This window comes from Sciurus carolinensis, chromosome 4, assembly GCF_902686445.1.
Source record: "Sciurus carolinensis chromosome 4, mSciCar1.2, whole genome shotgun sequence".
Classification (NCBI taxonomy): Eukaryota; Metazoa; Chordata; class Mammalia; order Rodentia; family Sciuridae; genus Sciurus; species Sciurus carolinensis.
This window is the reverse complement of record NC_062216.1, coordinates 162,703,868-162,731,102: the sequence shown is the minus strand read 5'-3', so window position 1 is coordinate 162,731,102 and position 27,235 is coordinate 162,703,868. Positions and strand designations below refer to the sequence as shown.

Here is a 27,235-nt window from a genome sequence, read left to right as displayed (position 1 = left end):
GATCCCATTTTATAGATGAGATAACAGGTTAAAAGGGATATATCACACAAAGCTAGTAAACAGCTCAGATAAAAATCTTCCCGACTCCAAAACTGCTGTTTTCAACATGAGGCAGGACTAGAAACTGAAATCACTTAGAGCTCACTTAATTAGCAAGAGACGTTGCCTTTAACGGCATGACCATAAATCAGGTGCAGTGTGTGCCTGTGATCCAACTGCTGGGGAGGCTGAAGGCGAAGGACTGCAAATTCAAGGCCAGCCTGTGCCACTCAGTGAGACCCTGTCTCAAAGAAACAAAACCAACCAAATAAACAAGAAGAAAAGCACGATCATGGAGGATTTAATCACCAAAGAAGGCTAGACTGGGAAGGCCTGGCCATCCATGAGGACTGTGGTTATTTATCTTTGTAGCATATTTCTGGCCTCAACAGATGTCCCTATGAGTGTTTGTTGGAATAAATGATCAAATGTCATGTTTCATTCTTTGGGATGCTCTTTTCTAACAGAAACGTTACTCGATGTATATCCACAGGTTCATTTTGAGATATTACAAATGTTCAGGTGTGGTGCTTTTTCAAACATGATTGTCTTTCTCAGCGGCGGGCATATATTTTCCCTTCACTGTTGGGGATGTAAACTCCAAAACAAAGTATTCTCTAGAGCACTTGGAGCTGACTCGGATTCAAGGTGTTTTCGAGAGCTGCTCAAAAACATTTCCAGGATGAAGGAGAACTAGATCCTACGAAACATTACTGGATTTAGCTTAGCTTTCGCTTAGCTGTAGCCTAGCTGAGATCGACTAACAGAGCAAACCCTAGAGGGCGGTCTAACGAGAGAAAGGCGACCGGTGCGAAGAGTTTGGAGCCTCGGCGCTCGCCGTCGCCCACCGTGCCGCAGGGCTGGCCGCGCCTGCGCGTTGAGCCCCAGAAGGCGTGCTCCGCGGAACCGGACAGCGCGGCAGCTTCTCTTCAGAGTCCGGCGCCCAGCTGCTGCCACCGTTGTCGCCGCCATGAGTCGCACTTATAACGATGAGCTACAGTTCCTGGAAAAGATCAACAAAAACTGCTGGAGAATCAAAAAGGGCTTTGTGCCCAACATGCAGGTGAGGCGGGGCAGCGGGAGCGGGCGGCTGGGCCTTCCCTTCCCGGGGCAGCGTTTCCGCAGCCGCCCAGCGCTCGCGAGCCCTTCCTGACGCCCTCCCAGCCCTCCCCAGCCCTCCCGAGCGCGGGCCGCCGCTGCCCCCTGCAGGCTGACCCTCTTCCCCCGCCTTCCTCCGGTCCTGGCTTCACCTCGGGGCTGCGGAGGTCCCGCCACCACCGGGACCAGCGAGACGGGACGTTTACGGGGCGCTTTCGCAGGAGCCGGAAGCGCACCGTGAGATGCGGCTTGTTCCTGGTCCCCAGAGACCCCAGCGGGCTTTTCCGGGGCGCGGGTGGAGTTGCCGGGCTGGAACTCCGTGCCTCTGACTCATGCTGGTCTTGACCGTGTTTGCAGACCGCTCTTGGCTCAGCCCAGTTTTGAGCTCTCTGCACTCCCTGCTGGTTTTCACTAAGTGATTCTCTTCCTCACAACAGTCAAGATGAACAAGGCAGGGTTGGTGGGTTTTAACATGCACTTCGCAGGACCCTGAGGATCAGTGCGCGACACAGCTTTCTGTACCCAACTAGTAAGAGGCTCAGCCAGGACTTGATATCCAGTTTACTTTCTGTGCCAGAATCATGATGGGAACTCGGGAACCCACGCCAGAGTGTGAAAGGCTGCACTTGCTGACTCTCAGTGTGCTCATGACTTCCATTAACGTGAAGGAAAGAACACCTGAGGTTTTGGTACATGTCTTGTTAGGTAGCTTGTGAGATCCTCTAAGGTGCTGTGCAGTCCTGTGTCTTGGTAAGAAGTTCCTGATAACCATTCCACTCTTCTAATCAGTTTCAAAGTTATCAAATGGCCCCCTATCCACACACAGATTTGCTAGACACTGAGGAGAAAAAAAGCCCACAGTGACAAAACAGTGGTGTTTTCCTTTGGGGGGGGGTCATTTGTTTATTTTAGTTGTCAGGCAAAAATTATACATATTATTAGGCACCATGTCATGTTTCCTTACACACATATGTTGTACAGTGTTCACAGTAAATATATCTGCCTCCTCAAACAGAACAGTTCGTGAGCATTGCAGAAAACAGGGTATTCCTTATCTGAAATGCTTGGTACTGGAAGTGTTTCAGATTTTGGTGTTTTTTCTGAATTTTGGAATATTTTCATAGACTTCACTGGTTGAGCAGCCCTGATCCAAAAAACCCAAAATTCAAAAGGCTCCCCAATCTGAAATCCTTTGAACATCTTTTAGACTTTGTTAGGAGCTTTTTTCTTTGTTTGAACTAATGTGAAAGTTTTTAAGTATTCTGTACAGTGTATTCTGTTCCTTGTGCCTGTACTTCCTAGACATGTGCTTAAACATCATTTTCCTTTTCTTTGGTACCAGGTTGAAGGAGTTTTCTATGTGAATGATGCTCTGGAGAAATTAATGTTTGAGGAATTAAGGAATGCCTGTCGAGGTGGTGGTAAGTACATTAGCATTTCATTTGCTGTCTTACAGGTATCTGCCTAACCTGGGTAACTCACATATTGTTGGAAATGATCAAGACTTATAATGAGGTCAAAGTCCTAAATCACATTGCTAGCCACTTGCACTTACAGAAAGGATTTGGAGCTAGGCAGGCCAGCTTTGTGTTTCACCTAACCTTAAACAGTAACATCAAAGCTACTATTAATCCTACACTATGTGCCACACATTTTATTAGGTTCTTTACATAGAGTATTCATGTAATACATGGAGTAGTTAATAGAAGAGAATGTATTTTACAGATGTATAAATCAAAGCTTGGTGAGGTTAAGTAATTTTAATTTGCCCTTGGTCACACAACTTCTTGGTGAGTCAGAATTTAAATCCAAGAGAATCTGATTCTAAACCAGTACACTAAATTAGCTTTTGTGAACTTACCTGTAAAACAGAACTTGTTACCTCTGTGTTGCAAGACTGCAGCAAGGTTTAGCGAGAAATATATAAAGCTCTCATATAGAATAGAAATCATCAGATTTCAACCCCTTTTATCCAGAGTCCTTCCTGCCCCTCTGGGATATGCTCATTTGTCAAAAATGACACAGCAAGTGATAGAACTGTACGGGAACCCCATGACTTTCAAGCCATTGTTTCCTTAGTTCTTCACTACCCTTCTTTGTCACTTAGGTTAAAAGCTTCATTGATTTTTAGATGAATAGTTTAAAATTATTGAAAGAATTTCTTTTATACTGACAACAGCTTGATAGTTACGTTTTATACCTTCAGTACAACATTTGCAAGCAAACTTTTTATGATTTGTGCAGAATGCTGTCAGCACGTTTGTAATTATTTATTGTGTCTTTCCTATACATACGCTTGCTTCTTGAAGAAGCTCCCTTCCCAGCCAACCTCTATACTTTATTTCAGGAGCCCATAACCACTACCCCTTCATGTAATGCAGTCTAGAAATATGAATGTCACAATGCTGAAAATCAAACATGTCTTTTTTACTAAGACTGAATTTTTGCTTTCAGGTGTTGGTGGCTTCCTGCCAGCCATGAAACAGATTGGCAATGTGGCAGCCTTGCCTGGAATTGTTCATGTGAGTTAGACTTCAGGACTTGAGTCAGTTACATTTCTTCTTGTCTGAACTGTGTTGAATGGATGAATGGCCATGCCTAACAGATAGTGGTATCATCTAGACAGTGAACTTTGAACATCCAGTACTAACAGTGAGAGCTAAGAAATAATTGGGCCTGGATAATGTGTCTTAGTTTCTGGTTGCCTTTGGCTAGAATCTATAAGCATTTGAGAACCTTTGGAGTAGTTTTTATGTTTTCTTATTTCCTTGTCATAGAAACTTTATTACTCCTGGATTAGTCTACCATCACTGGAGGTTTTGCCATGGCCCTATTTTAGAGGATAGTTGAGGAAGGAATGGAAAGAAAAGAAGTTGTAAGGATTGGGATTGAAGTGATGGAGAGGACATCATAGCTGTCCTGGACATGATTGAAAAAGGAAGGCAGTGGCCATAACAGTTGGAAGTGGCTAGTACAAGTGGGCCCCCACCTCAGTCAGACATTCAGATTTCATCTAAAGGTACATGTTGAAAACATCCATTTAACAGACCTTTGGGTCCTTCATGCCTGTTACTATACTGGGCTGTGAGAAGGATGAAAAGACAGTTTGTGCCCTGTCCATGGTATTCGTATCATCAAATAGATTACACTTCTCTGATTACTTAAGTGCTCATGGCCTGTGTAGTGGATATTTACCTCTTAACTTGACACAGCTGTGATTTGTCAATGTCTTGAGCTCATCTTTAAAAGTTATTAAAATACTAAAGCTAGTGTGTGGTCCTCCTGAATCCTGTTAGTCTGAGGCCTTACTGCTGTAGGTTTCCTTAGTTAATAATTTAACTTTATGAAAAAGTGTTGTTGTTTTTTTTCCTCGCTGTATTTAATTTTGTGATTAGGAGCTCTTACACCTAATTTCAACCAATAGAAAATTCCGTGAAAAAGGTCTTGATCTTGGGAAAGCTCAGCCTGCAACCTGAGAATCAGTATCAGACCCTCAGGCAGCCAGAGGGCCAGATTAAGACAGTTGTGTTTCACTGTCTGATTCTCTTCCAGCGATCTATTGGTCTTCCTGATGTCCATTCAGGCTATGGGTTTGCTATCGGGAATATGGCTGCCTTTGATATGAATGATCCTGAAGCAGTGGTATCCCCAGGTGAGTGTATAGCTTTTGTCTGTGGATCTTAGCCTTTTTGAGACCAGAGCACTGCTTCTCTTTGTATCTCAGTCTCATTCTATTATTTCTTTGTGTGTGTGCACATGTGCCTAGGATTGAATCCCAGGCACATGCTAGGCCAGTACTTTATCGCTTAGCTATAGCCACAGTCCTTTATTAAAATTTTATTTTGAGACAGGGTCTTGCTAAGTTGTCTAAACTGACTTTTCAAATTTGTGATCCTGCTGCCTCAGCCTCCAAGTAGCTGCAATTTTAGGCCTGTACCACTACACCCAGCCTATCATTACCTTTCCTCTCGTTTACTGAGAAAATTGGTTGTGAATATTCGGAGGCTATTCAAATGTCAAACAAAGCATATATTTTTGAAAAATTTTGGACACCTAACAAAATACCAAATGCTATTCAGACATTGGCTGCCAAACAAAACGAAAACATTTCTCTGGCTCATTTTGTATCTGACTCAGCTACCTCATAGGCAGATGAGGTCTAACAGTGTCAACTGACCACATAGCATTATTACAAAGTTTGAGTTCATGGGCACGTAGCTCTCTGGTAGAGACCTTGCCTAACGTGCACAACTAGGTTCAATCCCCACATCCCACCAAAAAAATAAGATCAAGTTCATCCATGTGAAATACTTAAGCCAGTGTTGAGAGCACACAGCAAGTACTCAGTAAACATTTGTTCTCATCATCTCTGTATGTGTTAATTTGTAGTTGTATACTTCCAAGATTGCTGTAGTTATAGAGTATGTCCAGTAAAAACATCCTACACCAGAAGTCAGAGCTTTGCTTTCAAAGGGTCTAGGTGAATAATGAACACTGAGGCCAGTCTAAGCAACTTAGCAAGTGTCTCAAAACATTTTTTTAAATTTTTCTTTTTAATGAAAAGGGCTGGGGACATAGCTCAGTGATAAAGCACTCCTGAGTTCTGTTCCCCAGTACCAAAAAAAGGGAGGCATGGTAAGCTGGGAACCAGCAAAACCAAATGTTGGTTATTTGAAAAGACCGACAGAGCTAGGTGGCGCACACCTGTAATTCCAGCAGCTTGGGAGGCTGAGGCAGGAGAATCACTAGTTCAAAGCCAGCCTCAGCAAATTAGTGAGGCCATAAGCAACTTAGCAAGACCCTGTCTCAAAATAAAACATAAAAGGTACTAGGGATGTGACTCAGTGGTTAAGTGCCCCTGGGTTGAATCCCGGGTGCAAAAAAAAAGACTAATAGAATCTATCAATCTCTGATAACTGATCAAGGAAAAAAGAATGATGCTTTACTCACTGGGCACGGTGGTGCACACCTGTAATCCCAGTGACTCGGGAGGCTGAGGCAGGAGGATTGGGAGTTCAGAGCCAGCCTCAGCAAAAGTGAGTTGCTAAACAACTCATTGAGACCCTGTCTTAAATAAAATACAAAATAGGCCTGGGGATGTGGCTCAGTGATCAGGTACCCCTGAGTTCAATCCCCCCCAAAAAAGAATGATGCTTTACTCATCTTCACCTTGATCTCACTTGTTAATGTTGACTGCTGCCTCTCAGGCCCACCAAGTACCCTCAGGTATATATGTTACTGTACATTACGTCAGTGTTGCCACACTTTGCCCAGCAGAGAACCAATACAGTAAAATGTAGTTATCTTGAAAAGAGTGGGTATCTCTTTATTTAATGATGAGAAACTATGGGTACACATAATTCTGACCTCCTGGTCTTACTAATATTTGACTAGCTTTTCTTTATTTTGTAGGCGGTGTGGGATTTGACATCAACTGTGGAGTGCGCTTGCTAAGAACCAATTTGGATGAGAGTGATGTCCAGCCTGTGAAGGAGCAGCTTGCCCAAGCTATGTTTGACCACATTCCTGTCGGGGTGGGATCAAAAGGTGTGATCCCAATGAATGCCAAGTAAGAGCACACGTTTCCAGGATATGGAATGGAGAGAGAAAAACCACGTGACCCTCAGTTCATTTTTAACATAGGACACTCAAGAGATGGGGAGTGCTCAGTCACTTTCTAGCCAGTAGAAGTGAACTGCTTTGTTAAACATGAGATCCAACCCATTTGTCAGAGTAGATAATCAGTCAACTGATGTTCATCAGGGTAGTCCTTTTCATGGTGTAGTATTTATAGTAGAATAATATCCGCTAACATGTTTTAGCACTTGTTATATGTAAGGCAGTGTGCATTGTATTGTTTCTTGTAGACAATAACCCTGTTATTCCTGATTTACACCAAGGAAACTGAGGTTAAGAAAGACAGTAAACTTAGTAAGTGATGTAGGAATTCAAACCAAAGATCCTTTGACTCTTCAGAGGCTGTATTCTGAATCCCACTGCCTTTTGTCAGTGAACCTGTAGAGAATTAAACGTAAGGCTGCAGTGTGACTGCCTCTCAGGTGGCCATTAGGTTTACTGTGCTGTTTCATAGGTCCTGCAAAGCAGCTCACCTTAAGCTTTGCAGAGTACTTCATTAGCAAAATAAAGTGTTTAACAAAGAGTCAAAGATGTTTCTTTGCCACCTGTTGCATCTTTAAAATTCATGTGACTTCATTCTTTTAAAAAATGTGTACACATTAATATAAAAATATTTTTAGCTATTGCCTATTCTGTACCTTTCTCCCACTAAAAACAATACCTAGAGTAAGATGATAGTTCTGAGATTTCACATACATGCAATATAAATAAATTTCAAGCATTTTTTTAAATGTAACCCTCCCCTCCCTTTTTTTAATTCCACATATATGGCTGTAAATGGACACAATACCTTTATTTTATTTATTTACTTTTTATGTGGTGCTAAGAATTGAACCCAGTGCCTCACACGTGCTGGGCAAGTGCTCTACCACTGAGCCACAATTCCAGTTCTTTATAAATATTTCAGATAGAAGTTTTGTTCTCATAAGTATTAATTGGGCATGGTGGTTCAAGCCTGTAATCCCAACAACTTGGGAGATTGAGGCAGGTGGATCATAAATTCAAGACCAGCTTTGGCAACTTAGTCCCTGTCTCAAAATTTAAAAAGAGAGAGAGAAAAAACTGGAGGTGTCCCTCAGTGGTAAAACACCCTGGGTTTAAAAAAAAAAAAAGTTTGAAATGGACTGTCATCTAGGGTGGTAGGGAAAGGAATATTGAAAGCTGTGTTCTCTTTTGGTCTTGCTTTGAAAAAGGACTGGACCTTGAGTGAAGGTTAAAGTTTTTTCCCTCTAATAATTTAATTTGTGTGCCCTCAGTTTTAAAGTGCAGGTTTAATAAAATGATAGTATTTTTTCAAAAATAAGAATGGCCCTTAAAATTTAACCTGTGTTGCTTCAGGAAGTTTAGATATCTTCATTGATTGTTTGTAATTTTCCCTAAGTTGTTAATGAAGGCATGTATCTGGTAAACATGGGTAGATAGTAATATCTGATTAAAATTATCAATTTTCTTTGACTGCTTGATCACCACCTCATACAATTGAGGATGAAAGTGGCAAATCTAATGTAAGAAAGAATTGAAAATTACAAGGGACTGTAGAACTGCAGTCAAGTTGAATAAGGCCTTTCATTCTTCATTTCATATTGCAATCATTTCTGTAACTGCTTTTCTTAAAAAACTAGAGTTGCTAAGGATGAACTTTGGCATGAGGCCTGGTACACAGGAGATAGTAATTATAGTGTGTTCCTCTACCCTCTGAGATGAGATCCTTTTTAGGTTTTGATCTTCCTTTGCTGAAACAAGTAATACTTTTTATTACTTACCCAGAGACTTGGAGGAGGCCTTGGAGATGGGTGTGGACTGGTCCCTAAGGGAAGGCTATGCCTGGGCTGAAGACAAGGAGCACTGTGAAGAGTATGGAAGGATGCTGCAAGCTGACCCCAACAAGGTCTCTGCAAGGGCCAAGAAAAGAGGCCTTCCTCAGGTAACTCACTCTGTAGTGGGGACATGTTAGTTCCTCATATTTCATTTTCATTGAAGGAAGAAATCTGTAACTTTCAGTTAGCAAAAAACAAACATCCTCAGGGTTTTTTTTTTTTTTTTTAATGTAACTTTTTTGTTGTTCTTTTTTAGTTATGACAGTAGAATATTCTACATACATGGAATATAACTTCCCATTCTTGTGGTTGTACTTGATGTGGCATTACACTGGTCATGTATTCATATATGAACATAGAAAAGTTAAGTCCAGTTCATTTCTACTGTCTTTCTCATTTCCATGCCCCCTATCCCTCCCTTCGCCCATTTCCCCTATCCAATCCAGCGAACCTCTACTCCCTGCCCTCACCCCCATGTGCCTATTATAAGTCAGCATCCACATATCAGAGAGAACATTCAGCCTTTGGTTTTTGGGGATTGGCTTTATTTCACTTAGCATGATAGCCTCCAGTTCCACCCATTTACCACAAATACCATAATTACATTATTTTTTATGCAAGTGATATTCCATTGTGCATATATTCCACAGTTCTTTATCCATTCATCTGTTGAAGGGCACCTAGGCTGGTTCCATAGCTTAGCTATTGTGAATTGAGCTGCTGTGATCATTGATGTGGCCCTGTCACTATAGTATGCTGATTTTAAGTCTTTGGGTGTATGTGAGGGTGATTCCAAACCAGGTTTTCTGAGGAATCTCCATACTGCTTTCCAGAATTGTTGCACCAATTTGCAGTTCCACCACTAATGTATCAGTGTACCTTTTTTGCCACATCCTTGCCAACATTTTTGTTACTTGTATTCTTTATAATTGCCATTCTGACTGGAGCTAGATGAAATCTCAATGTAGTTTTAATTTGCATTTCTCTGTTGCTAGTGATGTTGAACTTTTTTCCATTTATTTGTTGACTGATTATATTCTGTGAAGTGTCTGTTCAGTTCCTTTGCCCATTTATTGATTGCATTATTTGGTTTTTTGGTGTTAAGGTTTTAAGATTAATGCTCTGTCTGAGGTGCAGGTGGCAAAGATTTTTCTCCCACTCTGTAGCTGTCTCTTCATGTTCTTGATTGTTTTCTTTGCTGTGAAGAAGCTTTTTAGCTTGATACAGTTCCATTTATTGATTCTTGATTTTACTGCTTGCACCTTAGGAGTCTTGTTGAGGAATTCAGTTCCTAAGCTGACATGGTGGAGATTTGAGCCTACTTTTTCTTCTTGTATGTGTAGGATCTATGGTCTAATGCCGAGGTCCTTGATACACTTAAGAGTTGAGTTTTGTGCAGGGTGAGAGTGAGGGGTCTAATTTCATTTTGTTACATATGGATTTCCAGTTTTCCCAGCACCATTGTGAAGAGGGTATCTTTTCTCCAGTTTATGTTTGTGGCACCTTGTCTAGTGTGAGATAATCGTATTTATGTGAATTTGTTTCCGTGTCTTCTTTCTGTACCTTTGGTCTTCCTGTCTGTTTTGTTGCCAACACCATGCCGTTTTTGCTACTGTAGCTCTGTAGTGTAATTTGTTTGGTATTGTGATGCCTCCTCTTACTGAGGATTGCTTTGGCTATTCCCTGAGGACTTTTGGTAAGATATCAGAATGTGAGTCTCTTTATGTTTCATTCTAAAAAGCTATTAGAAGTTTACAGATGTTCATAAAACAAAACAAAATTGCCAGGCCCAGTGGCATACACCTATAATCTCTGCAACTCCAGAGGCTGAGGAAGGAGGATCACAAGTTTGTGGCCAGCCTCAGCCTCAGCAATTCAGCAAGACCCTGTGGGGATGTAACTCAGTGAGAGAGCAACCCTGGGTTCAGTCCTAGTACCATGGGTAGGTAAATAGATTAGTAGAGAAGAGAGATTTACAAAAACAAAAACAAAAAACTAGGCAACCTCTAAAGGCTCTTCCAGCACTGCTATTCTCTGTAAGTTATCTGTTGGCTCCAGTTATGGGATATATTATTGCAGCAGTTGTCCATGAACTCATAGTTTTAAAAATCATTTGAACTTAACCATAATCAGCATTCACCAGCACTCTTCCCAGAATTTGACCCTTCTCTTCATTTTTAAAATGTCCCATGAACCACTTAGTGGCATGCCTTTTCTTGGTTTATGAAGCTCTTAATGTTTGTATATTTCAAGCATCTAATAATACAATAAACGTCAGGAGCCTGGTCTGTATTGTTGTTATGTGGGATATTGTTTTAAATTAATACATTCTGAGGCTCAGAATTTTTTGTTACATAAATCACTTTGTGGGCTGAGGTTGTTGCTCAGTGGTGGAGTGCTCACCTAGCACTGTTCAATCCTCAGCACCACATAAAAAAGTAAATAAAGGTATTGTGTCCGTCTAAAACTAAAAAAAAAATTCAAACACTGTTTGTATGGTTATTTGTTGTTGTTCATTTGTTTTTACTTATTTGCTTTTTTAAATGATTTTTTAAAACCAGAATAGAAACTCTTATCAGATATTTTTACATTTGCAGTTGGGGACCCTGGGAGCAGGTAACCACTATGCAGAAATCCAGGTGGTGGATGAGATTTTCAATGAGTATGCTGCTAAGAAAATGGGCATCGACCATAAAGGACAAGTGTGTGTGATGATCCACAGTGGAAGCAGAGGCTTGGGCCACCAAGTAGCCACAGGTATATTCAGTACCTAATTTTTTACTTGATGCCAAAATGTACATTTTATGGGAAACCAAATAGAGGCTTAAGAGAACTTAAACCTGAAACTATACTTCATGGATTTTTATCCTGGCTCCCCTAATTTGTGACCTTGAACAGATTAAATAACTTCATGGGGACTTTCTCATCTGAAAAATATGGGCATAATAATTATTTTGTATCATATTGTCCTGAAAAGTTAATGAATAATATGTAAAGCACTTAAAATCAGTGCCTGACACATAATAAGCACTTAATAATAACCCTAGTTATTATGTTTAACTTAAGGGTTACTATAAGCTCTCTTGCCAAAAAGACCAAAAAAAAAATTTTAAACTGCAGAGTTGATGAAGAAGGCATTCAGCAAATATGTATTAGATAGATTAGGGATTCTACTCTTCAAGATTAGGGATTATGGTGGATTTGGTGATGAAATAGGCAGATACTTTACCCTCATATTTTCTCATGAAAGAGAAATTGTGTTCATTTAAAAGAAAAAATAGAGTTAAAAGGTAGTAATTGATAAAATATTTTAAGAGACAAATATAATGTGGTTAGGAAAAAGATTTCAGAGATGTCTTTATGGGTGCAGCATTTGGGCTGGGCCTTGCAGTTTGAACAGTCACACACAGGGCACTCAAGACAAGAAGACAGCATAATCAAAAGCAGGAAGCCAGGACATAGGTCACTTTGGATGACTTGCAGGGCGTGTGAAATGATTAGTATATATATGAAGATGTGTATGGACACTTGGAAATTATAAACATTAAATTTCATTTTATAATTCAACTTTGTATTTACATTTCATCCTGTGAGAATTTAATAATTTGTGCCAGCTTGAAACTATTTTGTCTGTTAGCTGTATGAAACCTTAACATGTATTTCAGAACTTTCTGCTGAGCAATTCTCTGTATTTTTTCAAGGATTTGATTTTTTTATACACACCTAGAAACTTGTCTCTAGCTCTTTTTTATATTAAGATACTAAATATTACTTTTAAAAACCATTATGGCAATAAAATGTATTTTACTCCTTCTCATTCATTCACATATTGAGAAAGTAGTAACTAAGAACATATTGTTGCTATTTGTGTACACTTCTCATTCTCATTATAAGTTTCTAATACACATGTTGTCTTTGTGTTTAACATAGCTTGTATCACTGAAATCTGAAAGAGAAAAAGATTATCAGCAAGTATATTTTGTTTAAGCAATTAGATGAGTCAGAACACATTAAAGAAAAAGTTAAAACTTTGAATGTAGTCTACTTTCTGCAGTAACTTTGAGTGATTTACTTAAGGGAAACCTAACTGGTTTGGACCTACTTCTTTCTCATTCCAGATGCCCTGGTAGCTATGGAAAAAGCCATGAAGAGAGACAAGATCATAGTCAATGACCGTCAGTTGGCTTGTGCTCGAATCGCTTCTGCAGAGGGTCAGGACTACCTAAAGGGAATGGCAGCAGCTGGAAACTATGCCTGGGTCAACCGCTCTTCTATGACCTTCTTAACCCGTCAGGTACAATAAAATTGCTCTTTTCTGAATTATTCATGATGAAGTTAAAACATAGCTTAGTCAGATCAAAGGCTGCGGGGTTTGGTTTTGGAAATGTATGTAATATTCAGAATACTGGAGAAGCATCTGAGGATTTGGTGTGTTCTTAAACTAAATCAGCAGAGTGGCAGGCAGCCCTGGAGAATGAGAGAGGAGAAACCAGAATTGTCTATAGGATTTTCCTTGAGTCTCAGAGAAAATATAAGTGCCATTCGCTGAGATTGAGAAGACTGCGAAAGAAGCATTTCTAAAAGATGGGATCAAGAGGAGCCAGGCAGCTTTTTAATCAGAGGTGGAATTTATGGAGTGGAGTGTGGTCTAAAGCACTTCTTGTCCTTTACATGAAATTAATACAACTATCATTTTTGGACTCTTTAATCCCTCACATCCTTCAGGAACAGACTGAATGAAGTCAGTGAGATAAGTGCCGAAGTGCTGGCTCTGGCGTTTTTAACATAAGCTTTTTCCCTCAGGCTTTCGCCAAGGTCTTCAACACAACCCCTGACGACTTGGACCTGCATGTAATCTATGATGTTTCTCACAATATTGCCAAAGTAGAGCAGCATGTGGTGGACGGAAAGGAACGGACACTGTTGGTACACAGGAAGGGATCCACCCGCGCTTTCCCCCCTCACCACCCCCTCATTGCTGTTGATTACCAAGTACGTAGCCCTGCATTTGTTTTTTAAGCAGTAGGTCATAATTTGACTAATTCTAAATATGGATGCAGTTAAGAGGAAAGTAGCAGTTGTGAGAAAGTTGTCTGTCCCCTTGAGAACAGAGATCCAGTCTTCGAAGCAGTGGCCCCTCCTCCCATCACATGTGCTTGCAGTGTGCTGTCTAAAAAGTGCTGCACTAAGTGTATTTTACTCCACAGGATAAAGATTAAACTCAATCCGTTTCATTTCCTCTTACCCTTTCTGTGTCTGGCTGTGGTAGAGTTGGAAAGACCTTTAGCCTGTTCTCTGATTTTGCAGATGAGGAAGTGAAAGCCAAAAGAGGGCAGATACTTCCTAGTATGGTTCTAGTAACAACTCTCCTCTACACTTTTGGGTTTTGCTTTGCTCTTACATTTAGTCTGACTTCCGTGTCTTTCTTGGGCCTCACATTTTCACTCCTTTCCTCTTCTATTCTCTCCCTGTTGTCAAAGAATCAGAATGATCTTAATATAGTTGTAAGAGCAGTGTATTCAGAGACCCAAGTTTCTCCCACAATTCTACCATGCAAGAGGAAACTTAAATTTCAGGCATAAAAACCTTATATTTTTCTAAATTTTAACATTTGTGTGCATCCTCAGCTTACCGGACAGCCAGTGCTCATTGGTGGCACCATGGGAACCTGTAGCTACGTTCTTACTGGCACTGAACAGGGTATGACTGAGACCTTTGGAACTACCTGTCATGGAGCGGTAAGGAAAATGGGAACTTTCTAAGAAATGTACTTTTCAGATTAGTTGTTGTTTTTCATTCTGGCAGATAAATGCACCTGATTGACCATTAATAAAGTTGAGGTTTGGATCTGTCATGGCTTCTACTTGGAAATTATTTGCCATAATATGTACTGTGTAGTGAACTGACTGAAATCATCTAGTATCTCATCCTTAGGAAGGTCATGGTAGGGCCAGGGACTGTTTTGCAAATCCAGAAAATCCAGACTGGGACAATAAACTCACATCGCTTATAAGTAATATAACTTTAATGCAAATTCGCCTCACAGTTTATGTCAGTAATTCACTAGGCCTGCTCATTTGCCTAATTTGCCTCTTGTAGGACCACTCAAGATTCAGGTCACATATCCTATATGCAAATCAGAATTCACATGTAGTCTGTACACCATTTTCACCACATTGCCTTTTATCTGCTAAGCCAGGGATCAGTAAACTTTTTCCATTAAGAGCCTTAATAGTGATTATTTTAGGTATTTTGTATCATGTGTTCTCCATATCAGGTATTCAGTTTCCATTTTAGTTCAAGAGCAGCCTTAAGTACTATATAAATAGACATTTTCAATAAAACTATTTACAGAAACAAGTGGTAGGTTAATCTGTATTTTGCCAGCCCATGTTCTGAATGATCAGAGTACTTAGCCAGTGTTGGAATGGGAAATAGACACTATGTAACCATACCTTCTAATAGGACAGATTCTTACATAAATATTTTTTTAACATACATATATTTTTTAGTTATTGAAAGACCTTTATTTACTTACATGTGGTACTGAGAATCAAACCCAGTGCCTCACACACGCTAGGCAAGCGCTCTACCACTAAGCCACAACCTCAGCCCCTCATATATATATTTTAACCTTGTTCTTTTCTCTGATTATTTTTCACTTCGAGCAGCCTCTCACTCCTAGTTTAACCAAATGGTTCTTAACTAGGTAGAACTCCCTAGGGACTTTGGCACTGTCTGGAGGCATTTTTGATTCTCATGATTAGATAGAGGCAGTGCTACCAGCATCTAGTGGACAGAAGCCAGGAATACGGCTGAATATCCTACAGTGCACAGGATGACCCCACAACAGAGCTATCTGGTTCAAAATGTCAGTAGTGCTGAGGTGGAGAAAGTATTTCAAATCATAACAGACACAAAATTTTTGTGATGATAGACACATTTTACAATTAATTCACATATTTATATGGAGGTACTAATTAACAATGGTTAAAATTAGAATATACAAAGCTAAATTTTTAAATATGAAGTGATTTATATAGATAGAAATTTATTTTCCAAAAGGATATAATGAGATGTCTAACAAAAGATGCATAAGGTTGATTAAAAGATAAAGTTTTTAAAATTCTTTTTAGTTAAAACAAAAGTAAAGGAAAAAACATGTAGTCCTAAGGGTTTAAATAATTGCTCAGCTCAAACATAAAATTCAACTCATAATTTATAAAGTGAAGTTAATTCTGTCCCCTGTTCCTTTCCATTCTAGGGCCGTGCATTGTCCCGAGCAAAATCTCGGCGTAATTTAGATTTCCAGGATGTTTTAGACAAATTGGCAGATATGGGAATTGCAATCCGTGTTGCCTCACCCAAACTGGTTATGGAAGAGGTGAGTGAAATTTTGATAGCATAAAACCATTTCTGATTTATGCCAATGCACAAGAGCAATTTTTAATATTACTAAAAGAAATAGCTTGTTTGGTTTTTTTAAATGACTTCAGTTTTGATTTCTCTTCCTTGGTTTATCTCAGTTCAGTATTGTCTTCTCTTATTGGGAGATCAGTTTCAAGCCAATCCATTAAAAGTGATGTTAACTGTTCATGTGTAGTCCCTGTCTACATGGTAAACTTCAAAAAAGTTCAAGCTGACCCATTTTAACCTTGTTTTTGTGAGTTGTATATTTATGTTGCAGTTTAAAAGTTTGGGGAAAACGTTTAGAGAAACAGTTTTGTTTTATTCACAAGTAGAAAAGCTTTTGTTTAAATTATTTTTGTGTATCTACACATATATACATATTTGTTAGAAGCAACATAACTTCTTTTTTAAAATTTAAAGCTACAGCCATCCAGAAGCAGAGCACTAACACAACTATCACCTCCTCTTTTCGAGTATCAGTTGCCATGTTTTTCCCTAAATACTTTGCCCCCACTTTGTGGTGGTACAGGGGATTGAACCTAGGACCTCACACTACCACTGAGCTACACCTCCAGCCCTTTTTATTTTATTTTGAGACAAGATCTCGCTAAGTTGCCAGGGCTGGTTTTAAACTTGTGATTCTCCTGCCACAACTTCCTGAGTAGCTGGGATTATAGGGGTGCACCACCACTCCTGACTCCTAAATGGTGTTTCAAAGTTTGTTACAATTGCAGTTTACATTCTGTAGTCCTTTTTTTAAATTTATCACATTATAAAATTGTGTCACTTTTTAATCACTGCTGAATGTTCTGCCAGTTGACTACCGTGGTTTCTGCACATATTGGACATTTGAGTATCTTTCAGGTTTTTGCTACTTGTAGGTTGCAGTGAGTGCCTTTCATTCATGAAACTTTTTCGTTGTCTTAAAATAATTATAATGAAGTCTCAAAAGTAGAATTACTGAGTCAGAGTAAGACAAATCCTTCTTTATAATAACTTAATTTTTCCCTATTCTTAAGAATAATACATGTTTAGTTAAAAAGATATGGAAAGCGAATGTGGTGGCACACACCTTTAATCTCAACTGCTCCAGAACCAAGATAAGAATATCACAAATTGGAGACCAGCCTAGGCAACCTAGGCCAGATCCTGTCTCAAAATAAAAAGGGCTGGGAATGTGGCTCAGTGGTAGAGCACTTGCCTAGCGTGTGCAAGGCCCTGGATTCAATCCCCAGCACCGAAGGGAAAAGAAAAGAAAGGGAAAAAAAAAACAAACCACGATGTGGAAAATACAGAGAAAACAAGAAATATCTAGACTTCAACCAGCAGGAGGGGTGGGGGGGGGGGAATAATGAATCAAACATCATTGCCCTATGTAAACGTATGATTACACAAATGGTATGCCTTGACTCCATGTACAAATAGAGAAACAACTTGTATCCCATTTGTATACAATAATAAAAAAAAAAAAACCCAGCAGGAAATAATTTGCCACTGTTGATTGGGTGTTTTGTTTGTTTACTTGCATAGCATGATTTTTTAAATTCACCATTTAGCTCGTACTTACTAGACATCCAGGTGCTAGGAATAGCACAGTGAACAAAAGTAACACGTTCCTTCCTCATAAACTTACCAAAAGGTAAAATGTACTATGCTTTGAAGACCATACAAGTGCTATACACTACAAACAGCAGGGAAGGTGTATGCTTCATTAAGAACAAGGTGAAGAGAGTGTACAGAGAAGGAAAGGAGGGGATTCTGCACTTGAGTTCACCAGAGGGGATTCCAGAGGCCACCGTGGGAAAGTTTCAGAAACTAGAAGCGATTGGGAGATGTCCTGAGTACTTTGTTCAGAGCCCCGTGGGGTTTGGTCTGGGCAGCCAAGCCTTGTGTTGACATAAATGGGGGGCAAGGAGGTGAATTCTGATGGTGGCAAGATAGTGGATATGGGTAGGGAAGAAGGGTGGGGGTTTTGCTAAAAACTTACAGAAATAAGTTGTGAGTACATGTGTACGTGTCTGCACATACAGTTTGGCGTGGTTATAATTTTATACATACACATGTTTATATGTGAATTTAATAACTTTCTCTGACTATAAAGAAAAGGTTACCAGTACATGTTCATTGCATAAATTTGAACAAATACAGGAATACATAAAATTTAGATTATCAATAATCTATTGAGAGATAATGACCACTAACATATGGCACCTTTCCTTCAAGGCAGGTATTTTGATATATATGTTTGATTTAATTACATTTACTGCTTTTCTTAATTGTACAAGTGATACACAATCTTTGGAGAAGTTTTTAAAATAAAGAACATAAAACAGAGTGTTTACCTCACTACCCTTAACAAATTAACCTTATTCAATTTTTTTAATCTTTGTTTTTGTTTTTTAGTTGTGGATGAATGTTTACTTATTTATTTATATGCGGTACTGAGAATCAGACCCAGTGCCTCACACATGCTAGGCAGGTGCCCTACCACTGAGCCACAGCCCCAGCCCCAATCTTTGTTTATTTGATAGACACCCCCTCCCCCCCCCAAAAAAAAAAGTACCCTCAGTATTGTTTTAATGTACATTTGTTTAATTACAAGTAGAGTGGAGTGCTTTTAAAGATTCCCCTTTCAATAGACTTACAATGTTTGATTCTTCCCGTGCAGGCTCCTGAGTCCTATAAGAACGTCACAGATGTGGTGAACACCTGCCATGATGCTGGAATCAGCAAGAAGGCCATCAAACTGAGACCAATTGCTGTTATCAAAGGGTAGAACGTGATGGGGCCTCTGGACACCACTGACCCTCAGTGAAGTGGTTGTGGACTGAAACACTCTTCAGACATCAGACTTAAGATGGCAGGTTCAAAGTGTGTGGCTGAAACTGTCCTTGCCAAAATGACTGACAGTGAAGCTACTGCTTCCCAGAGCCAGTGTTGTGAAGTGATCTTCCAGAGGGGGCCATCTGGAAAGGGAGGAAAGCGCTTCTCGGTAGTCCCATAGATACTTAAGAAAATTGTTTAGCAGGGAGGTTTCAAGAAGCTGCCTTTAATCATCAGAATGAATTTCTTCACACCAGATTCTGTTTACACCCCAATAGATGTCCTGAAGAACATTCTATTAAATACGATTTCGGAATGTTTCCTTTTTTCCCTTCACTTTGTTCATTCACCCACCCATCCACCAACCACCCCAGTACTAAGCAAAATCTTAAATACCCCTCTTACCTGGAGAGTACCCAGGAACTTGTAGTGAGGACATTGGGTGACTAAGTAGTGACACATGTTGAGGAGGACATGTGCAAAAGTGTAGGAATAGGGGCCCAAAAGAGAAAATAATTTTTCATAGCCTAGCAACCTCATACTAAAGCCAGTTACCTGCAGCATGACATGTGCTGATGTCTGTCGTTAAGTAGGCCTAACCTGGCAAACCAATTTTTTTTTTTTTTTGAGTAATGCTTTTGCATAACAGCAAAAAACCCTCACACGAAACCGAAAACCTTTATATTTGCAGTTGAATTGTTATAAAAGCATTAAGTGGCAAGCTGCAACATTAACAGTTGCTCTGTGTCGATGGTCTTGTGCCACCTAATCAGATTTTACGTTGTGTATGGTGATGTCTCAAAGATGTTAAAGGACCATCATTGGAAGTTACTAAGGCCTTGCTTGAGTCCACACAGAATAAAAAAATCTAATAAAGTTTCAATATGTTGTTTATGTTTTGTGTGTAATACTTTATACCTTAGAAAAATTAGCATTTGTACTTGGTTCACTGGATAGTGTTGCTGTTTTCTGGTTTTCTCCCAGTTTGCCTTTAGAGGCATCCTAAAAATGTTTCAGAACTACCTCAGCTTATAATGAAGTAATCCCTTGGATATCTTCTAGATCCTGCTGGTGGGAGGGGAAATAGACTTACTCTGAAAAATATTTGCAACGTGAAATAGCAGCAATACTTGGACTCTTGAGCTCTCACTTTAAGCTACTGAGTAGAGTGAAAGTTACCAGTAAATAAGTTAGAAGTCTTTAAGTGATGATAACGAATCACTCATGCCTTTAGACTGGACCAGCACTGTTGCAGCTTGAGGATGCTAATCTCCCAGTGGAGCTGGAAGACACTGAGAGGTGAGAAACGGGCTCTGGCAGGGTACAGGTGCTCTGAAGGTGAGGCAGCCGAGGGGCATCTGCAGAATTCCTCTAGCTGGACTTGCCTAATGTCATTTGAAATGAATTCAAGAACTCCTCCCAAAAATGTGTCAGTGCAGGAAATACTGTAGATCATCTTAAATATGTAAGTTGAGTTTTATTAGATGCTTTGAAAGGTACTCTTTGGTGAGGTCAGGTGAGGAAGGGAAATGAAGTGAAGAATGGTTTATCCAATGGAGTTTGCTTCTTTAATAAATTCTTCCTTTATGTAGCATTCTTCAGCAAACTTGGCACTATTTATAATCATAGGAAGCAATGGTTAATGTTTTGATGCAAAAAAGATACATGGTTTTTCTTAAATTGTTTTACTAAAAAATAAAATGAAAAAAAAATTTTATAAGTAATAAAATACTTACCCCTTTTGGGAAAAGTAACTAAAATCTTCAGCCATGTATGGTGGCCTGTGCCTATAATCCCAGCAAGACTGAGACTGGAGGATGGCAAGTTCAAGGCTAGCCTAGGCAACTTAGTGAGATCCTGCCTCAAAAAGGACCAGGGATGTAACTCAGTGGTAGAGCCGGGTTCAATTCCTGGCACCACAAAAATAAATCTCCAATGAAGCTAAAGTAATCAGCATTTTTATTGCCCGGACATGAGGAAAAGCTCATACCTTTGCACAGTTAGGAGTACCTTTGAAGTGTCACTGTTTGTTTCCTTCAGTTGTAAAGGGTGATTGCTGTTACTCTGCACAACCTGATCCTTCTTTATTTTTTGTAGTGCTGGCAGTCAAACCTAAGGGCATAATGGGTGCTAGACAAACACTCCACCACTGAGTTACATCCCTGGCCTCTAAAGTTAGTTTACAATATTCCCAGAAGTACTGATAGTCACACTGTTAAAAGTTGTATCATTCTTATTATCAGCATATGGATGAAAAAAACATGATGTATAAACTAACTTGTGCCACTCACTAATTTTTTAGTTAAATGACTATTCTTTGGAATGGCAAGGAAATTAAGATGCAGTCAATAAAATCTTAAGACATTCCCATTTTTATGTTAATATTTGGTGAAACTTGAAAGTTTAAGTGTAAGATAAAACTTTTTTTTAGCTTTTTTTCTGTTAGCCTCTTGCTGTATAACAGTCATTTTTAGATTCCAGTTGATATTCTAGTGCACAACAGCTCTTGCTGCCCTTGTTACTTATGGCCTGCTCTTGTTTTGCATCTGTTCCAGTACTTTGAGGAGAGATTTGTGCCCTTCTGGATTGGTTTGAGTGTGAAGGTGCTATTCATTTTCAGTCAGGTACCATGGAGTATGCCAAGTCTTCCTAACAAATGCTGATTTTTAAAAGTTCGTGCTCTAAAACTGGTATCCGAAGCACCATAAATCCAACAAGTTAGGGTGACAAGGGGAAATGTTAGAGAAAAGTGAGTAGTGACTTCAGTTGTACCTTGCAGGTAGATGGTAAGTGAAATAACTGCCAAGCATATTGTAGATGCTCGATGTTAAAAATCTTCATTGGTGCTTTGAGGTCGATCAAGCATTTTTTATGTATGGTTTGATTCTAGTAATGAATGGTGGAGGTTGGGAAGATTATGGAGCCATTCACTGGAACTTAATGAGGTTGGAAGATAGGTATTATCCCCTCATTACCGATCAGAACAAAGCCTCAGAAAGTTCTAGCAGTTTGTACAAGGGCTTCCCATGACAGTGTGGAATAGAGAACAAGACCTTGTGTCCCCTACTCCGTTGTCCTGCTGTCATACTGTCTCGTTTAATCATTTGGTGCTTCCCTTGTTCAGTTCAAGAATCAGCCAGTTCCATCTGAAACTGAACTTAACGCAGACAGAACACTCAACACTTTCACTTGAATGGGATTAGTCCTCCTGCTTGGCCTTCTTGAAGCAGGCCAAGATCTTGACCTCTGCAGCATTCTGTGATAAAGAGAATATTTTATTTTGCTCAATGTGTGTAAAACAGGCCTCTGCTTTTGGCTTGTTTTGTATTCCACAGGTCAGTAGACTCCAGCACTCTGTTTGCCCCACTCAGTGCTAGCTTGAGAATGTCTTCCTGGAGTTTGCCTTACATCCGGTGCTACAAGTCTTGGTATGGTTTACATATGAGGTATCCCCCAAAAACTCAAGTGTGAGAAAACAAAAATGTTAAGTGGTGAAATGATTATACTAGAGTTGTAACATGAACAATGAATTAATCCACTTACATGGATTAACTAATTGGTAGGCAGGTTGGGTGTGGCCAGAGGAAGTAGATCAGTGGGGCAAGCATTTGGGGTTTGTATCCTGTCTGTGGTGAGCCGAGCTCTCTCTGCTTTCTGGTTCCCAAGTCAGCGGCTTTCCTCTGCCATGCCCTTGAGCCATAATGTTCTCCCTCACATTGAGCCAGAGCTGTGAAGTCATCCATGCACTGATTCTCTGAGACTGAGATGAAATAAACTACCTCCTCAAATTGTTCTTGTCAGGTCTTTTGGTAACAATGATATAAAGCTAACTAAAACAAGTCCCTTTATCAGAGTGGGAGGAAAATGGTGTAATCATGTGCCAAAGACTTGCCCAGGTCTGAAGTAGAAAGACCCCTGTGCTTCAGACTCCAAGTCGTTTCTTTGTTGACAAATATAAATTCTTTCTGTGACCAGGTCCTTATGAGGCTCACAAATGCTGGGTCACGGTCTTCCTTCCAGAAGTTCTAGATTACTTGGGAGTGTGGAACCAGTGTGCAAACTTAAAACCCATTCAAAGCAGTTGAAGTGTTGACTGACAGACACAAGGAATGAGTTCTGTTGGGAAATGACACTGAATGATGGCCAGTCTTACATATGCAGCCAGGCTGCTTCAGAGGATAGCCTCAGTCAGTCTCTGCTTCCTCAGCCCTCAGCCCATTCTTGTCTCTCTTTAGTCCTTACTGTGCCCTTAACTCTCCAGTGAGACTGCACTCGACCGAAGTTACCAGCCGACTTGTAGATGATAGATGGGTCAATTTTAGTTTTTATATGCCTTCTACAGTATTTGATTATATTAATCATTCTCTTAAAAATGTATTCACTGCCCTAGGTCTTGCCCTCATTTCCAAGAGAACCAGCATAAAGAAAGAAGAGCAAATGACTTTGTATGGTCCTTAGGGTCTCATGCACATATTTAAGGCTCATTTTCACCCACTCCCATAACTCCAATCATCCATCTATGGCTGATGACCCCACATTCATCTCAACAGCCCCCATCTGTTGTATATCCCCATCCAAAGAGCCCATAAACATCTTAAAATTCACAGGTAAACGGAACTTACCATCTTTCCATCTATATTTCCCAGTCTCAGGGAAGGCAGTACTACCCACCAATCACCTGAGCCAGAAATTGGTGTCATCTCTGATACCTGTCCCTCCCCTCCTCTTGTCCACGCCTTGTCAATTCTAACTCCTGAATACTTCTAAAAATCCTTCCCTCAACAAGGTGCAGTGGCACATTCCTATAATCCCAGCAATTTAGGAGACGAAGCAGAAGGATCTCAAGTTCAAGACCAGTCACAGCAACTTAGCAAGACTGTCTCAAAAAATATTTATAAAGGACTGGGACTGTAGCTCTGTAAAGCACCCCTGGTTTCAATCCCCAGTACAAGAAAATACCTTCCCCCTCCTCATTTTCAGTTCCTACACCATTACTCAGTATTCAGATACTTACCTGCTATCTCTTGGTGTCTCTAGTTAGTCTGGTCCACGTAAGCCCATTTTCCTCTCCGTAACTGCCCATGTTTTTTAGAGAACCAGCCGTTCCCTCATTCTCGGCTCATGTAGTTTGGATGGACTGACTCCATCCCTAGAATGGGACCTGGACACTCAGAGCATCACTTCTCCCAGTTCCTGGTTGAACTGTCACATGATCCAATTAGCATAAGAGCTAACCCTGGATGTTCTCTACTACCTAAGAGCAAGGCGCTCTCCCCCAGTGTTGCTAAGAGGATATGATGTAGATCTGGACCTCTGGATACCCCTCTTGCCACATGAGCAAACTTGCCTGAGAATAGACCCACATGAAGGAGAATTGAAAGGTAGGAAAGCAGGACTCCCTATGGCATTAGATTTGAACTCCTGAATTTGTCTGTTTCTGAATCAGGACACTCAAGAGCTTACCACTTAGGTGAGCAGGAAAATTCCCTTTGTTGCCCAGACTGGCCTCAAACTTGCAATCCTCCTGCTTCAACCTCCCAAGTAGCTAGCATTCACAGACATGCACCCCACCTGGTGGGAAAATTTTTCTTTGTGTTTAACCTAGTTTTGAATTTTGTTTTCTCACAACCAAAGATTCCTGGCTGACACAGTAATAAGATGTTGTTTTTCTTTTTAAGTATGGAAAGAAGAGTTAACGGTGAAGTCACAATTTTGTACCAGGGCTTTGGAAAGGATAACTTCCCTCTCAACAAGAAAGAAGTGCTGAGAAAATTTGATTCCAAATAGATCATGACTTTGTAGTTGGACAGGTTAAATTCAAGGGGTTTCAGGATTCCAGGAGTTAAAAGAGAAGACCCAAATGGAACATTCAGTTTCAGAGCATTTCCAAGAGAACCAGCATAAAGAAAGAAGAGCCGATGACTCTGTATGGACCTTAGGGTATAAAGAGAGGCCGAGGTGAGGTCACAGCAGCAAACAACCATCTTTCTCTTTGTGGTTCACTGGTTAGCAATTCCTGAGCACTGCTGGCCGCCAGGCTCTGTATTGATGTGGGCCTGGTGATATGGTTCCAGCCCTCAAGGCTCAAAGGGAACAGATACATAAATCATTATAAACCATAAACTCAGAAGTACATGCAAGTACCACAAATTACAACATCGACCTCATTCAATGCTGCAGAGTAAAGGAGATCTGAGAAAGAACCGTTGGATTTAGTGATTAGCTGAGGGTGAGTCTCAGTAGTATCCTTGGGCAGTTTTAATGAAAACAACAATAGCTAGCTTTACACAGCAATTAGTGCAGGCAGTGGACTTAGCCTCTTACGCATAACTCACTTTATCCTCAAAACAATTCTAAGAAGTAGACGCTAATCTCATTTGCATGTGCTTTCCTCTTCACCTGCCCACCCTAAGACAGGAAATGTTTTCCTCCCAACTGTTGGAAGAACATGCACTCCTCAATGTAATGTCCGTGCAATTGCCAATGATCCGTGCCCTTGAAGCTTTCATGTCAGCACAAACCCAGTGAAATCCCCTGGAAGCTCAACTTGCAGTGCAGGTTCAGGTAAAGAATGTTCTTGAAATATTTGTACTTTGCTACATCTGTCAAGATCTTGGGAAAAAATCCACCATCTTGGATTTCTTGATGTGCTTGGAAAGAGAATAGACCCATTGGGAGTACAGTGCCCTCAGAGTGTGCATTCTGAGAAATATGTGCTTAGCCACAGCACCTATGGCTACTCGGAGCCCTACTCAGCCAATCTGAATGAGGCAGGTCACAACTACGGCAAAACCCGCCACGCCTGGCTGCCTCCGTGCCCCTCGTCCACATGAAACAGAAGGATCACTGTGAGTCCGTGTGTTTATTAGGTACATCATGAGCAGACCTTGGTACTTTTCTGTTGGACTGAACCCAGCCCTCCAGCAAATGGATCACAAGGAGGTTTTATGCAACCATGACGGTGACTCATGTGGCGGCTCCACATTTTACAGAAGTACAAACAGGTCTGTGAAAGGCAAAATGCCAGGCAGAGAAGCCACCAGATTCAGAACATCTGAAGCCACTGTCACTTCACCATTTCTGGACCTGCCATTTTCATTGCTTTCTTTAAGACCAACACCTAGCATTTCTCCAGCACCTTCTAAGTGGGAGGCCTTGGGAAACATCTCTAGCTGAACCAGAAGTGTTCCTAGTCCAGGGGCGAGGGAACTAGCGGAGAGGCTGCAACTCATGACTTTCTTGGTCATGCAAGAGAAAGTGGCCAAGTCAGAATTTGAGTGGAAGAATACTCAAAAGCTCATGCTCCGTTCTGTACACTCTCCAACTTCCTTCTCATGACTTCCTCCTCATGCCTACACTCAGTATCCTTCATTGTGGCTTTTCCCTTTCAACTTGGTCCCATTTATTTAACCAGCAGCACAGTTCACCTTAGCAAAGGCAGAAAATACACAAGAAAATAAAAAAGATCAAAGTCATTTTTCCAAAGTGATTTGGCCAGTCACAAAATGTTTGGAAAGTGAAGGAAAGTTGAATCTTTAAAACATCTGCTATAAAATGTTTCAGTCTTTAGCTCAGCCAAGCAAGCACTCTCTTGAACTGACTGAAGAAATACATTATTTTTCTTTTGGGAGCCTCAAAGTCACCCCCAGATTAGCTCTGCAAACTTTGAGAAGGAAAGAGTCAAGACCTTCCTTATTCAGAATTTTTAAGCTGAGTAAAAAAGTATCCAGATGGATGTGGTGGTGCATATCTGTAATTCCAGAGACTCAGGAGGCTGAGGCAGGATGATCACAGATTCAGGGCCAGTTCGGACAACTTAGTGAAACCCTGTCTCGAAATAAAATTTTGAAAAGGGATGGGTTGTAGCTCAGAGGTACAACGTTACTGGGTTCAATACCCACTACCAAATTATCGTCATCACCATCATCATCATCATCACCATCATCATCATCATCCAGATAACTCAGGCTGAACTCCGAAACACCTCGGAGATCAAGGGTTGCTTCACCTAATCAATGTGACAAATATTCACAGCTTCTCCTTCCATAAGACTCCACCCCACACCCCATTGTACTCAAACATGGGTGTACGCTTGACCCTGGTCAATGAATGTGGCACATGTTCTGTCCCCCTGCCTCTGAAGCCATGGAAGCCCAGGCAGAGGTGGAGCCCAAGCAGTCAGAGGTCCCTGAGTGACCCTGATGAGCAAAGCTCCCATCTAGAAAACGCTTGATGAACATAAAGCCTAAACCAGAAGGGAAAAGCCTTTTCATCCTAAGCCGCTGAGATTTTAGTTGTTACTGCAAATTACATGTGACATGTGACACTCTGCCTCTTACAAGACTCATGGACACATTGTCCGAGTTAGCAAGAAGTAATCAATCACAAGTCATTACACTTGTGTTAAGAAC

The 27,235-nt window shown here is 40.5% G+C and overlaps 1 protein-coding gene across 1 annotated transcript; it reads left to right on the top strand.

Annotated features, from left to right (window-relative positions):
• Positions 1-913: 913 nt before the first annotated feature.
• Positions 914-19,718, top strand: Rtcb (RNA 2',3'-cyclic phosphate and 5'-OH ligase). Its single transcript, XM_047551007.1, has 12 exons — positions 914-1,102; positions 2,480-2,558; positions 3,592-3,659; positions 4,690-4,789; positions 6,550-6,706; positions 8,542-8,698; positions 11,189-11,348; positions 12,710-12,885; positions 13,395-13,583; positions 14,219-14,329; positions 15,856-15,975; positions 18,670-19,718. The coding sequence occupies exons 1-12, from the start codon at positions 1,010-1,012 to the stop codon at positions 18,775-18,777; spliced, it is 1,518 nt and encodes a 505-aa protein (XP_047406963.1). The 5' UTR covers positions 914-1,009; the 3' UTR covers positions 18,778-19,718.
• The last annotated feature ends 7,517 nt before the right edge of the window (positions 19,719-27,235 follow it).

What these genes read in the sequence shown, in the direction of transcription:
- Rtcb (XM_047551007.1), top strand. Translation starts at nt 1,010, where the DNA reads ATGAGTCGCACTTATAACGATGAGCTACAGTTCCTGGAAAAGATCAAC. An exon ending in GCTTTGTGCCCAACATGCAG is followed by an intron (nt 1,103 to 2,479) that starts GTGAGGCGGGGC and finishes CTTTGGTACCAG; the next exon opens with GTTGAAGGAGTTTTCTATGT. An exon ending in GTGATCCCAATGAATGCCAA is followed by an intron (nt 6,707 to 8,541) that starts GTAAGAGCACAC and finishes TTACTTACCCAG; the next exon opens with AGACTTGGAGGAGGCCTTGG.